General features: G+C 48.7%; 2 protein-coding genes across 2 annotated transcripts; both read right to left on the bottom strand.

Moving 5' to 3' along the window:
• Positions 1–3,729: 3,729 nt before the first annotated feature.
• Positions 3,730–6,038, bottom strand: LOC123410962 (laccase-4-like). The gene is made up of 4 exons (XM_045103881.1): positions 5,859–6,038; positions 5,242–5,767; positions 4,148–5,113; positions 3,730–4,061 (listed from the first exon to the last, which is right to left on the bottom strand). Exons 1-4 carry the CDS (start codon positions 5,967–5,969, stop codon positions 3,931–3,933), a joined length of 1,734 nt encoding a protein of 577 aa, XP_044959816.1. The 5' UTR covers positions 5,970–6,038; the 3' UTR covers positions 3,730–3,930.
• Positions 6,039–9,533: 3,495 nt separating this feature from the next.
• On the bottom strand, positions 9,534–13,431 carry LOC123408394 (galacturonosyltransferase 8-like). Its single transcript, XM_045101512.1, has 4 exons — positions 13,333–13,431; positions 11,529–12,434; positions 10,920–11,444; positions 9,534–10,281 (listed from the first exon to the last, which is right to left on the bottom strand). The coding sequence occupies exons 1-4, from the start codon at positions 13,429–13,431 to the stop codon at positions 10,003–10,005; spliced, it is 1,809 nt and encodes a 602-aa protein (XP_044957447.1). The 3' UTR covers positions 9,534–10,002.
• Between the last annotated feature and the right edge of the window lie 1,009 nt (positions 13,432–14,440).

Here is a 14,440-nt window from a genome sequence, read left to right as displayed (position 1 = left end):
TATTGACAACAGCAAAATCATAAGCTATCGGACTCCAAATGGCATGAAAATTAACAGCATGCTAGAGAATCTTAAAGTCTACAACTAATTTCATTGCACCAACCTCAAAAGAGCTACAGATCACCAGATAAACTCATGCAAAGACAACAACAAAATATAACAGATCTCAGACTTAGAAATATTTCAACATCTCTAAAACAACACTATTTCCTAGCAAGTTGAAAGCAAGCAAACCACACCTAAACATGTATTTCTATTGCAACCAAAATACTAGGGGCTAGACTAAACATTCAAAAGCATATCTCTAGTTGACAACTTAGTCATATCATACACGGATTAAAACCCGCAAAATAGACAAGAGGGCAACATGGAAAAATATCGCACGAACTAACTTGCTCTAAAGCTAAAAATAAATACACGGTTAAATTCTATGGATTTTTCTATCCCGAAAACATATATAACATGAGGGGTTGCAAAATAAAAAACAACGCCACACGTATATGCGGGAATATGTCATAAACACGGTATTGCAAACTAGCTACGGAATCCTACATGCAAAAATACCAACGACTACTCTAAAATACATGGCAAAGGGTCCCTAAAAAATATGAACATTTATACTACGTAGTTTGAGCAATCCGGACCGCACGAAAAATAAATACGGGCAACTATTCTATTGAAACAGCTTGCAAAAATAGGCATAAGGTGGTTCAAAATACTTCAAACATTTATGCAAGTTGCAAATTTGTGATCTACGCGAAAATCTACACAAGATCCATATCAAAATCATCGCGATCCGACATACAGATTAAAAGTCACGGGCGTTTGAAATATCCCTATTCCCTGAAATAATTAAATTCGGAGGGATAATTTTTAAAAAAATGTCATGGGCCAAATTGGACATCGGGCCGAATCTGGCATTGAGGGCAACATGCTATATGGTGCACAGGGGCAAGATAGGGCTTGACGGGGCGCTCACCTGCCTCTTGGGCCGGCCTGGACAGAGGAGGCCGATGGGCCTGCACGGTGGAGGCCGAGGGGGCTGCTGCTGCTAGGCCTCGGGCCTTGTACGCTGTGGGAGGAGGTGGCCCAGGCACCAGCCGCGGGAGGTGCTGGGCCAGCTCGGCCTTGGCCCCGATGCGGCCCAGGAGAGGAGCTTCTCGTCCTCGATCCAGCCTGGATCGGGAAGCAGAACATCGGCGGGAGATGCGGCGGGCATGGCGACGGGCACTCGACGGCGGCTGTCGGCGAGGCCTCGCGGCACACGTGTCGGGCACCGGCAGATCCGGCCGGGATCGAGGGCGGCGGCTGAACCGGCTGGGACCGAGGGCGACGACTCCGGCCGGTGGAGGTGCTGGGTCAGCTGCTGCCGGCGGCGGGGCACGGACAAGGTGCGGGTTAGGGCGCGGGGGCTGATGCCTTGGCAGGGGGAGGCTCTGCTCGGGCACGGGCTCGGGAGGAGCTCGAGGCTGCCATGGGAAGAACGCCAGGGAGCTCGGGGTCGGGCCAAGATGGGCTTCGACGGGCTTGGTTCAGGCCCGGGCGGGCCGGCGGCTGGAGGAGGGAGACACAGAGGCTAGGGTTTGCTGGGGTGGCGCGGAAAACGAGGTGGGGAGAGAGTGAGCGCTTGATTAGGTAGGTGGGGCTATTTAAATAGGGAAGGGGGCTAGGTTTAGCAGATTTTCGTCCCGGATCCAACCGTGCAATCGGAATCGGACAATCTCGAATGCGGGACGGGCTAAGTGGCCGTGTAGAGTAGTTATCCGGAGACGAGAGGGAAAACGGGCGGCCCGGCAACGAGATTTAAAACACCGAAAGACGTCCGACGATAGACCGAATACGGTGCCGTTACGGTCGACCGTTCGGGTACCATACGGACTCCGATTGCGACGAACTTTGACAGGCGGCCTAGCTACCACTAATTAAGACCGCACGCCAAGTCTCAACTCAATCAGAGAATATTTTACACACACTTTTAAAACAGGGTTTAATCGATGCCGCGGGCGCGTGCGAGTGCAGTCGGGCTCAGAACGGACAACGACGAGAACCGGCAACTAACAACGGATGCAAGTTTTGAAAACTGGCGGCAACGGGATGTCGATGCAATGCTGATGATGCGCATGATGCGATGATGATGCGACAAATAAAAATAATCACACGACGGAAACGGAATAAAGGGGGAATCTTCTGGAACGTCGGCATTGGACTGTCACACATATGCTCTCGAGTTTTGGCAATATCCTACCTAGCTTATTTTAACACAGTAAATACGCAAGCGTTCATACACACACGCGTACATTCATCTCTATAAATTATGAGCACGTGGGGTCCACCTATCATTGAAAGAAATGAAGGAATAAAATTGGTTCCTCTTATCACTGCGCCTCCCAAATCTCGTTCACCACCCCATCGTCGTCCGAGGTAATGTTCGCCCTTGTCGTTGTTCTGCCCAGATGGACGCATAGGCCGTCGCCCGTCCCCACCCTGGCTGAGGCAGGGCCCGCCATCGCCCGTCCCGACCCCGGCTGAGGCAGGGGTTGTTTTCACCGTTGTCGCACCAAGGGGGAGGCAAAGCCGTGGCCCATGGGAACTCGACCGGCAACTCGGAGGCCGCGGGACGTCAAGGAGTCGGCGCGGAGGTTGCCGGATGGCAACGAGTTGGCGGGAAGGTCGCGACATGGAATGTCGCCCGTTCCTGTTCTTGCGGGATACTAGCTCGAATTGGAGCGGAGGAGCACGAACCCGAGGTGCGGAAGGGGACGGCTGCTCGATTCTTGTTGGATCCAAGCGAGGGTTGGTTAAAGGCGGCGATATTCTAGGAGCTTAGGGGCCATGGCGATGGGCGGCGACGGTGCTCCTCCATGCTTATAGTCGTGGAGAGAGAGAGAAAGAGAGATTAGGGTGGAGAGAAGAACATGATGAAATGTTGATAAGTGGGCCGTTGTCCAGCAAAAATGTTCAACTAACAGTGTTAGAAATTTGTGCTACATCAGCCTGACGGGCGGGCCTCAACTGTCATAAACATACTTAGTCGAGGTAAATCCGCTGATCGGTGCTATTTGCAAAAGGATTACGGTAGGCACGGTGTTTTCTGCAACGAAAATGTACTATGGTGTTTCCTGCAAACGTAGCCTTCAAAATGGTGATTTTGTACAATTTACTCACATCATCGAAAATTCTGAAATAAATATAAAAATAAATGCGAGCATCAGATCTTGAATCCTGGTGGACTGGGGATACAACCCCTTTAACCATCGAACCACATGTTAGTACCTAACTGACCTACCGTAGAAGATGGGTGACAAGCCAACATCATTTGATGACAGTTCTAGATGTGAAGATAAATTAAATGATGGCGGTTTTAAATGAAAAATGTTTTCGTTGAAGAAGTTATCATGTCGCTCTGAAGAAACTATCACCCCTTTAGAACTTAAAAAATGCCCTCTAAAACATTCACGTGTGTCACCCTTCCTGACGAGCGTTCGCGATTGAAGGATAAAAGCTTTATTTTAGTCTATTCAATTTTCTCGGTTCAATCCTTGGTGGACATTTGCACCTACCTAGTATGACAGAAACGTATACGGGTAAAATAGTACTTGCTCCGTTTCAAAATAAATGTCAACCACTTAGTATAAAATATATATTTTTGTGTGTTTTTGAACAACTTGGGTTAAATAATATGACTTCCAAGAAGAGCTTCAGATACTTGACGTGTAATTCACACCCCTGTTTATTTAATACCCCTCAATACAGTGTCATGACAAACTGCTAATCAAGTGAAAGAACAAAGTTAAATTGCAAAGAAAGAATTGTAAGGTCAGGTGACTCACTAGAAGAAGAAAAAAAACTACAACCCTCAACAAGAGACAACATCAATCGCAAATTGGCGAACAAATCAAAAGAGGATAACCAATGGCTCAGAGCCTGCGCCTAGCATTTCGGGAGATCGGCCGGTGGGGGCGGCAACTTCTGGTTGGGAAGGCTTCCGTCAAGCACCAGCCATGCCATTCTCAATCCCCACGTCGTGTGCACCTCCAAATGACAATGCATGAACCATACACCTGCATAATATACATGCATGTGATACGTATATATGAGCGTGGACAGAAACATTATTCCAGTACAACTTGTACTAAACTGTAGTTACCTGGGTTATCGGCGAGGAAGCGAATGGCCACCCACCCGCCGGCCGGCACCCCAACCGTGTTCCGCTCTACGGGGTCGACGAGGTTGAACTTGGCGGGGTCGTTCACGGCGTCGTAGTTGCCAAACCCTTGCCCGACCACGAAGAAGTTGAAGCCGTGCAGGTGCAGGGGGTGGCTCTCGAAGCCGAGGATGCTCGTGTCCTGCATCACCAGCTCCACCGACGCGTTGAACGGCAGCACGAGGAGCTTGGTCCCCTTGGCCACGTTCGTGTTGTTCGGCGGCGCCCCCGTGTAGTTGAACTTCAGGAGCGGCGTGACCGGGAAGTTGGACCCGTAGACGCCCCGGGACGTGCCGGTGAAGTGCGACTGGAGGAGCGCCGTGGAAGGGAGCACCAGGGAGACGTTGTTCATGGCCGCCGCGAACTGCGTCTTGTTGGTCGGCCCCTGGCACGTCGTGTTCGTGGGGCACGGGAGCGTGCCCAGCCCGACCGTGAAGAAGAACCGCCTGTCCACCGACCGTGGCACGGCCGCCGGCGTGGCGAGGCTGCGGAGCTTGGAGGTGAAGTTGGTGACGAAGCCGGTGTCGTTGAACCGCGGCAGAGCCGGCTTGAACAATGGCAGGTCCTTGTCAAAGCTTGGCGCGGAGGGGTTGCCCGGCTTTTGGTACTCGAGAATGCCGGCGACGGTGGTGTTGTCGAAGGTGCCGGGCCTGATGGTGGAGTAGGGCGCGGCGGACATGTAGAAGTTGGCCCTGGGGTACAACGGCTTGGCGGTGAGGAGTACATTGGTGGTCTGGCCCGGAGAGATGATCAGGGTCTTGACGGTGAAAGGCTTGACGTAGACGGCGTCGACCTCGACGACGGTGAGCGTGTGATTGGCTACGGAGAAGAAGAGCTCGTCGTTGAGCGCGGCGTTGATGAGGCGCAACATGTACGTTTTCCCGGGCTCCACCTTTAGTTTGAAGGTGTCTGCACCATGCACAACATCTACTACTTAATACAGTATATTAGTATTAGTAGGTTGAACGTTTTGTCTCAAAAAAAATGTATGGCATTGGCTAGACAGAATATATAGAAGAGTGGTGGTACGTACGTACCTTTGGCAGAGCAGTTGTAGAGCGGACCAGGGAGCCCGTTGATGGTGAAAGCGTCGGAGACGTTGGGTGCCCCGCCCGTCCGGAGCGCCTGCCTGACCACCGCCTCCGTGTCGGCCCGCCACCACTCGCCGAAGATGACCGGGACCTCCTTGTGCGGCGCGGGGAACGGGTAAGGCACGCCGTGCTTGGGGAGGACGACGATGGCGCCGTAGACGGTGGCGCGCAGCCAGGAGATGTGCGCGTGCCACCACAGCGTGCCGCGCTGCCCGGTGACGGTGAAGTCGTAGGCGTAGCTCTGGCCGGTCTGGATGGGGCACTGGGTCACGTACGCCGGACCGTCGGCCCAGCCGCTCCGCAGCTGCCGGATGCCGTGCCAGTGCAGCGTCACGTTGTGCGCGACGCGGTTGGTGACGCGGACGACGACGCGGTCGCCTTCCCTCGCCACCAGCGCCGGCCCGGGGTACTCGCCGTTCACCGTCACGATGCTCTTGCTGCCGCACAGCCTCGTCACGTTCGCCATTTGCACCTGCATGCATGCGAGCGCCATTCACGGATGCGGTCAAAACCAAGAGGATAGCCGGAAATGCATGCAGAACATAGATGAATTGTAAACATACGTTGAAATTGTAGTGTCTGGTGACGCTCTGCGCTTGGACGATGAGCAGCAGCAGAGTTGTCACGAGGAGAGAGCACGGAGCTGGAATGCCGGAGGAGATAGCCATGGCCATAGCTTGTAGTCTTCTTGAGCTTCTACGTATCTTGAGGTAGCTCTTGCCTCTTGAGGAGCCGATGATGGAGAGGATGGAATGAATGTTGAGACAAGCACTTGGGCTGAGTCTATATATATGCACTCAACAGGAGGTCCCAAACGTGTGGCAACTACGTACCACCGGCCGGCCGGGCCATTTGCTTGAGGTACATGCATGAATGGTCGCACGACAGACAGGTGCCGCCCCATGGCTTAGGCGGCAATTTTCGTTATTTGGTGGATGAACTATCAGGCCGGGCTAGCTTCAAGGGAGGGAGACAAGCTTGAGCTGGAGCTTGCTCTAGCTTTGGAGTGTGGCTACAGCCAGTGCACTCGACCGATTACCTCTAGACTCTAGTTTAGTTTGCATGCGGCCTGGGTCACGTACGGTTTCCGCTGCAAAGAACACGTGAGCGCAGATGGCACATTAGTCCAAGTTAGGCTGTGCATGCTGCTTAATTAATCGCGACGATGACTTGTATGATACTCCAGCAACCTTAATTAGTTATCCCATGAAGATAAAGAACTGCAAGATAGATAGTTACTTCTGTTAGTTAGTCACTGTCACCACACCAACCTATATATACACATATATAGCCATCTATATATGCTGCTGGCTTCCTATAGATAAAATAAGTTCACTGGTCGCTAACCGGTAAACGTCACTTCGTGTTATACTTCCTCCTACGGTGCAATGTGAATACACTAATGTTCAGTACACAAAAGTTTACATGATCACTTGAGAATTTTGACATGCAACTCGATTCAGTAGGTGCAACATGCCTACCTAGCTAGTTGTTGGTGTCGTTGACGTGTGCCCTCGACTTCTTCCCTTGTACAATTCCCAACCAAGAGAAGGATGCTTGACCCAACACGATCCACAATTTCCCGTTGTATATTGCCGGTGAGGACCAGTTCATATATACCTGTCCAAGCACTTCTTGCTTGCCGTTTTGTTTATTTAGGGGGGATGCAATTTGATCTGGTGCCAAAAATTGGCTAATCCAATATTTTGGGTAGCCAATAATAATTGGCAAAATCAAAAACACACTAAATAATGATAACCTTCTTAGAGGTAATCAAAACACACTAAATAATGATAACCTTCTTAGAGGTAATCAAAACACACTAAATAATACCTAGCTTGTTATTACCTCATGTTGTGAACGATGTAACATTGTTAAATTTGCAATAAAGTGCCAATGGTCTTTCCCTTAAAAAAAGTAGGTCTTCGGTCTTCCGATAGTACGCCAATAGATAGCCAAGTTTTTAGTCGAAGGCTTGCATGATAAAATTAGGGTAAAAATGGCTAAACAAGTAGCATAATTTTTTAGGGGGGCAGAGAAAATTGATATTCTGTTTGGCTACGTTTAATTTGTCCTGTTTCAGAGGTTACATTTCAAAGTGTATTACACAACAAATCATCACATCGCCCCAAAATAAATATTTTAACTTTATACTAGATCACTAAGCTTAAGACATTTATATTGAGACGGAAAAAGCATTATGTAATACTCTAAAACAAGATAGGTTTGCCAAACGTAAGAGCATCTCCAACACGCGCCTGCGCCGCGCGTAAAAAACTGGTTTGCCACGCGCCCATCGTCTGGATTGGCGCGGGGCGCAGCGCTGGCTCCAGCAGCTGCGCTAAAATGCAGCGCGCGTTCACAACATTTTTTTATTTTAGATAAATCGGAAGCATAGATAAATAAAAACTAGATAGATTGCATAAATAAAAAATGATACAAATATATTTTACATCGGTGCAACTAGATAGATAGGTCGAAAGCATAGATAAAACTACGGTGCAACTAGACAGAAACTACTCCAAGTCGCTACCATCATCACCATCATCATCTTCGTCGATGTCGTCCGAGGTTGAGAGCCATATGTCCAACCAACGATCATCGTTTTCCGTGAAGAACGACCTCCCGCCTGCTGCAACGATATCCGTCTGCGCATTCGCCAATGCCTTCCGCCGACGCCTGTCCAACCGCTCCTCCCCGGGTGGCGCCGACGCCACTCCGCCATGACCCGCTCGTCCTCCTGGGCGACGAGGAGGCGACGCTGCCGCGCAGCGTGCTCCGCACGGTCTTGTGCCGTGTTATGACGAGGCGGCGGGGTGACGTCTAGCGCCTGCTGGAGCGTGTAGATGTCCTGAAAATTTACCTGCCCGCGCGGCCTGCCTAGGCGCCACGCCGCCGCGTCGTACGCGCGGGCGGCCTCATGCGCCGTCCCGTAGGTGCCGAGGCCGAGCCGGAGATCGCCGGAGCGTATCTCGGAGTAGTACCCGCCGTTGGGGCGCAGGCGGACGCCGCGGTAGCCCGACGCTCCTCGGCGGCGCGACGGCATGGTGGCGCGTCGGTGGCGGGGCGCTGGAGCCGTGGAGGCGCGCGTGGCAGAGGAAGAGGAAGAGGAGTCGTGGAAAAGGCGCGTGGCGAGCGCCGCATATTATAGGCGCGCCGGAAGCGGTGCGACAAATATGACGCGCGAGTTGCCGCCTTTTTGCGCGCAGCGCGAGTTTCACGCCACTGCTGGAGCGCGGCAAAACGTCCCCGTGCGCGCGTCTTTTGGCGCGGCCGTTGGAGATGCTTAAAAAAAGATAGCACAAACACGAAGATCAACAATGGACAAGATCAACAACGAACAACAAAAATAAATGTCGAAACAAGTTTTTTCAAAGAGAACAAGAGAGTTTGTTCAAACAAATAGTACTCACTCCGCTCCGAAACAATGGTTTAGTTCAAATTTAAACTAAAACCATGTCAGTTATTTTCGAACGGATGCAGACAATAGAGGGGCCCAAGCAAAACACACGATCCGTGTGTTCAAAACGAACTCCCAACAGCAGAGGATCCGAAGGAGTCGATGTGTCGAGCCGCGAGCTCGCGGTCGTACTCGTCGACCTCGTTGTGTTCGGAAGTCGGCGGCAGCCGGAGGACATACTTCAGCCACCTCCATGATCCCCGTTTGCGTGCGGCGTCGAAGGCGAGGCGGCGACGGCGCTCGGCATCATCCCCTCCATTTTACGTGGCCGTTCATGGTCGGAACGGCCCGCAGGTGATTTTTTGTCTCGCCGGCGACGAGAAATTAGGGCGGAGTGGAAGTTGAATCGCGGCGAAGCTGCGGTGGCGGACGATAGGGTTTGACCCGTAAAAGCGATGTGAAACCGCATATATGCCAGCTGGAGGGGTCGTTTTGCTGGCCGCGATAAAAATAATTATGGACTGGATGCACGATATGAGGTCTGTTCTGGCCACTAAAACGGACCGAACCCGTATACTCGCCGAAATTTTACGGGTTCGGCCTTTTACAGAGTCCACTAGAGATGCTCTTAGACAGACAAATTACGTCAAATCAGGAAATAAATGTGTCATTCATAGATTTCAGAACCGATATCCATTTATTTAGAAACATGGATTCATAGATTATGTTGAGATGCTTTGCACTTCCAGTGAATTATTATAATAAATATTACTCTTTTTTAGAGAAAAAAAGGAACAATTTAAACATAAACCTGTTGGTCCAACAAGGCAGGACCCTATGCCTCAATCTGAACGTAACTTTGATATCACTTGTTACATACAACGAGAGAGTCAAGATGCAAATTTGCGAAACCCTTGCAGGGACAACCACGGACGTGTCAAAATGTAACTATTATACAGTACTAGTACCTTATGTAACACGGCAGCAAGTTTACAAGCAGGAGACGGTGGGACTACATGGGTATTATATAGAGGCCAACAAATAAGAGTACTTGTATACTCATACCAGCCAGTACACAGATCCCTACAGCACTCGTACTAAGTACAGCATGAGACATAGAATTCGTATCTCAATTTTACACATTCACAAGATTGTCGGAAAGAGGTCGATTGTTACCGATTTCAGGACGGCAGGCATCCGACAGTAAAAAAATGTTTGGCACACGTGTGTTCCTGCCGAAATGTTCCCTAGTTTCAATCTCCAAACCTCTCCCATTTCTGCAGAAGAATGACAAGGCTGCCTTCTGTCTATGGTGGTGCAAAATTGCATTGACGAATGAACGAGTCGTCATAATCGACGTATTTTGTCCAGAGCTGCCTGAACTGGTTCATACCAATATCCAGCCAAGGCTTCATATTCCCATTGAAATGCACAACAGCAGCGTTTCTAATCTCCTCCATGCTGATGCTTGGATTATACCCGAGACCCAGGACATGCCAAGATTTGTCCAGAGGCTTTGTGGTCGAGTAGAATGTGATTAATCCTGGGGGCAATGTTCCCAACTTCCATAGTAGCCGGTTCTCATTCTGAAGATGACACAACCATTAAATATACATATATCAGATATGCCCTATTCAGTATAACAGAGTATCTTTTTGCGCAGAAACAAATTAAGTATTGACAGAGTTTCCCCATCACGGTGAACTAGGGCATCTAGAATTATAAAGGCTACAGTTTTAGCCTTTCAAGGGGCATACGAACACTAAGTTCAGTTAATTTTCTTGTTGCCCTGCTAGGCTAATAGTGTAGGCTGTATAACCTCAGGGGATATACACACCCTAACTTCTGTAACTTGCTGTCCAGCTAGCTTATAGCCTTATATTATCAGAGGGCATGGAAATGCTAACTTCAGACAATTATCTTGCTTTCCTGGTTAGCTATAAAAATCAACCTTGACTCTTTTAACAAGACATACCTATGCTATAACAACATCGAAGTGACAACTTAAACTATGGAAATGCTAACTTCTGTAGTATTTAGTTGTATTAGCCATCGTCATATATCATGAATGAAGTTCCTCTTATATAGAGAAGACACGATAAGCTAATTGACAAATTACAGATAACAGCTTAGTGTTACATAAACATTTATTGCTATAAAATTAGAAGTTCTTAAAATTCTAGCGACAAAAGAAACAATATCATAGTGATGCAAGGAAACATACCTGAGTCTGCCAGTAATGGTACTGCTCGGTAGATTTCTCCCTCCTCCAAGAATTAAGATCAAAGAAGTTCATGCCATAAGCCCAGCCACATGCATTAGGATTGAACTTTGCTTTGATAAGGGGGTGCGAGAAGTTCATATACTGCCAATACCGATGAAACGACCCAAAGCATGTTTCTACTGCTCCATTCACCTTCCCATCCATGTCAATCTTCCACAATCCTGTGAGATCCCGCTGTACGACGACATCATCATCCAGGAAAAGAATCTTCTGCAGCTTGGGGTACATCTCAGGCAAGTAGAATCGCAAGTGATTAAGCATAGAAAGATACTTGGGATTCCTGAACTTCATATTGCTAGCATCTTTAGTGGCATTCTCAAGCTTATTCTCGAAATAGAATTTTTGGAGGTTTGCTGACTCCAGTTGCCGGAGTACAGGAACATAGGAGGAGTTTAGAAATTTGTAATCTTCGTATGCTTTGACCTCATAATGTGCACCTTGTAAGTCCATTAGGCGGATTATCACCTGCAGTTGCATGACATAAGTTTTACCCACTTTGAAAAGAAAATATTAACGGGACCAGAGAGTCTAAAACGTGATCGGACAAACCTGCATCGCCCCGAGGTTCATTCGGTCGGTCACCACATGGAAGACGTGCTTTGAGGGGTCCTGCGAGTTAGCTACGCAGGAGCGGACGACGACAGAGGCCGCGAGCACGTTGTCGGAGAAGATGGCGTAGTGGAAGAGCGCGGGGTCCTCCAGCGCGGCAGGCGGCGGCACCGGGTCCGCGAACTTGTCTGGCAGCGCGATCCGCTCGGCGGTGAGGCGGACAGCGAGGCAGTGGAGCGGCTTGGGTATGGATTTGGCGGCGATGAGCGAGGCGAAGGCGCCGCGCTTCTTGGCGCGCGCGAGCAGCTCGTTCTGCGCGAAGATTGCGTCCTTGAGGCGCTGGATTTTGAGCTGCGGGTCGAACAGCGGCTTGGCGTCGGCGATGGCGGCGCGGGCGGCGCGGATCAGGTCCTTGGCCTGGAGGTCGAGCCGGCGCGCCTGGTCGGCCTGTGACGCCGGCTCGGACGCGGCGACGGCCCCCAGGTCCCGGAGCGTGGCGGTGAGGTTGCGGTGGAGGGAGGAGAGGAGCCGCAGGTGGCGCGCGCGGTCGAGGTGGAGACGGCGGGAAGCCGCGGCGAGCGCGGCGGCGGAGGCGGCCGCGTCCGAGGCCTGCTTCCGGATCTGCTCCGCGCGGAGGCGGTCGCCATTCACGGCCGCGGACCCGCCGCCTCCGCCGCCTACGGCGGGCGGTGCGGCGGCGACGAGCAGGAGAAGCACGAAGACAGCGGCGGGGAGGGCGGAGTGTCCGGGGCTTGCGGCAGCGGCTGCGGCTGCCATGGCTTCAATGCTCGTAAGGTTCGGCAGCTCGCCGCATTGGAGGGGAGGGAGAGTGATTGGGGTTGGGGATGAGACGAGAGGGATTAATGTTCGGGCAGTGGCAGTGGGGCAGTGGGAGTGGCACTGCCACTGGCAAGAGGATTTATGGAGATGGTCCTGTTTTTTTCAGGTCCAAATCACGAAGCACGCGTCGGTGGGGAGTGCAAGGCGGCCGGAATTCGGGTACCGGCCGTGTTTTTTTTATGAACTAGAGATCAAAATTAATGCAAAAAATAAATATAAAACTTTCTTAGTACATGACTTAATTTTTTGGAAAAAAATAATGAATGAGATGGTATGTTTTGGATGAAGAGACTTATGATTCCATGCATGATTTGATGACGTGTCATTGTTGTATGAAAAAGAAAATTGAAACTAGTGGGTTGTAGCTATTTAAAAATAGAGGATACTTAGGGGTGTTTGTTTACAGGGAAAGGGATTTTTTTAGTCTCATATAAACCAAACACGAGGAACTTTAAAAGTGAGCATTTGGGACTAAAGAAAAAAGTCCCTAAAGAAGAGTTTTTTGGGGACTTTTTGAAACTTTTTCAACAACGCCTCTACTTTTAGCATGTCATTTAATAACCTCTAGTTCATTCATAATGGTAACATGGTCTTTTAGCATGTCATTTAATAACCTTTATTCCATGTTTAATCGCTGGAACCAAACAGATAGGGACTAGGAACTTTTTAGTTGGGACTTAAAAAAATCCTAAGACTTTTTAAACAAACAGTGCCTTATTTCGTTTCTAAATATAAGTTTCTTAAGATTTTATTAAAAAACTATATATAAAATAAAATAAATGAATTTATAATCTAAAATATATCTATATATACGTATGTATTTTTTAGTCAAACCTCTAAAAACTTATACTTTCTTCATTCCCTTATGCAAATTTATTGGAGCCACTGATGTATCGAGCAGTTTACCACATTGAGCACGCGCCCACCCCGACTAGGTCGCCTCCTCCACCATCACCCTCGCTACCTGGTACACATGCGTCGCCCATGTGTCTTCGTTGCATATGAAAATGCCATCGCCAAGCAGATTCACAGCATGGTCACGGACAAGGCCCGAGGTCACCATTGTCAACAAGGGAGCTTCGCTGGCCGACCACAGGAAGGCCTTTGCGTGAAGAAAACTTTTACTCGATCGCTTCACGGTGTTTAAATTTAGGAATCGGATAGACGAAGAAGTAAACGTTTTACTCCTCTAACCAATTTAGAAGATCGGCTAGGTATCGGTTAGAGAAGTAAAACCAAGATTTCATTCATCTCTAGCCTTTCATGGAATCGGCTAGAGTTTTTTTATGAAGTGAAGGAAATCGGGTAGAGTTATCTCTCAAGAAACAATATGCTCAATGGACACAAAAATGTTCTTACCCTTTTTATCTTCATTTTATTGTCTTTAAGCTCACGGAAAGCCCTTAATTTTGGGAAGCTTCCACAAGCTTCACAATCCGTGGTGTTTCAATTGCTGGACTGTTTATGGTTCGCAGAAAGCCCCCAATTTGTGGATCGATTTTTCTTTCCTTTTCTTTTTCTTTTCCTTAATATTTCCCCTTTTCTCTATATTTTTTACTTTTCCAAATACCTTGAACCTTTTCAGAATTGATGAATTTCTTAAAATCTGAAGAACTTAAAAAAACAATGATTTTTTTCCAAATTCAAGTAACTATTTTCAAATTTAATGAACTATTTTTAAAATTTGTGAACTTTAATTGAAAATAAATGAACTTGAAAAATAGATGAGTCAGTTTTTAAGTTCAATAAACTTTTCCAAAAGTTGTGAACTTTTTTCCAAGTTCGATAAACTTTTAAAGATTTATGAACTTTATTTCTAAATTTGTGAACTTTTTTTAAGTTTGAAAACATTTTTTAATTCATGATTGTTTTTAATTTTTTGCTATTTTTCGTATTTTTCAAAAGTCAATAGTTTACCAGACAAGTCAGCCGCGACGGGTCAAATGCAATTGAGCCGAAAAAAACACGATCGGGTGACCAACGAAGATTTCTTCCTTTTGGTCCGGCCCACGAGTGGGCGCGCGCAGGCATCAGCGATCTGTTCAGACGCTTAAGGTGCCGAACAAGAGCTC

Source organism: Hordeum vulgare, chromosome 7H, assembly GCF_904849725.1.
Source record: "Hordeum vulgare subsp. vulgare chromosome 7H, MorexV3_pseudomolecules_assembly, whole genome shotgun sequence".
NCBI lineage: Eukaryota > Viridiplantae > Streptophyta > Magnoliopsida > Poales > Poaceae > Hordeum > Hordeum vulgare.
This window is presented reverse-complemented; position numbering and strand designations above follow the sequence as displayed.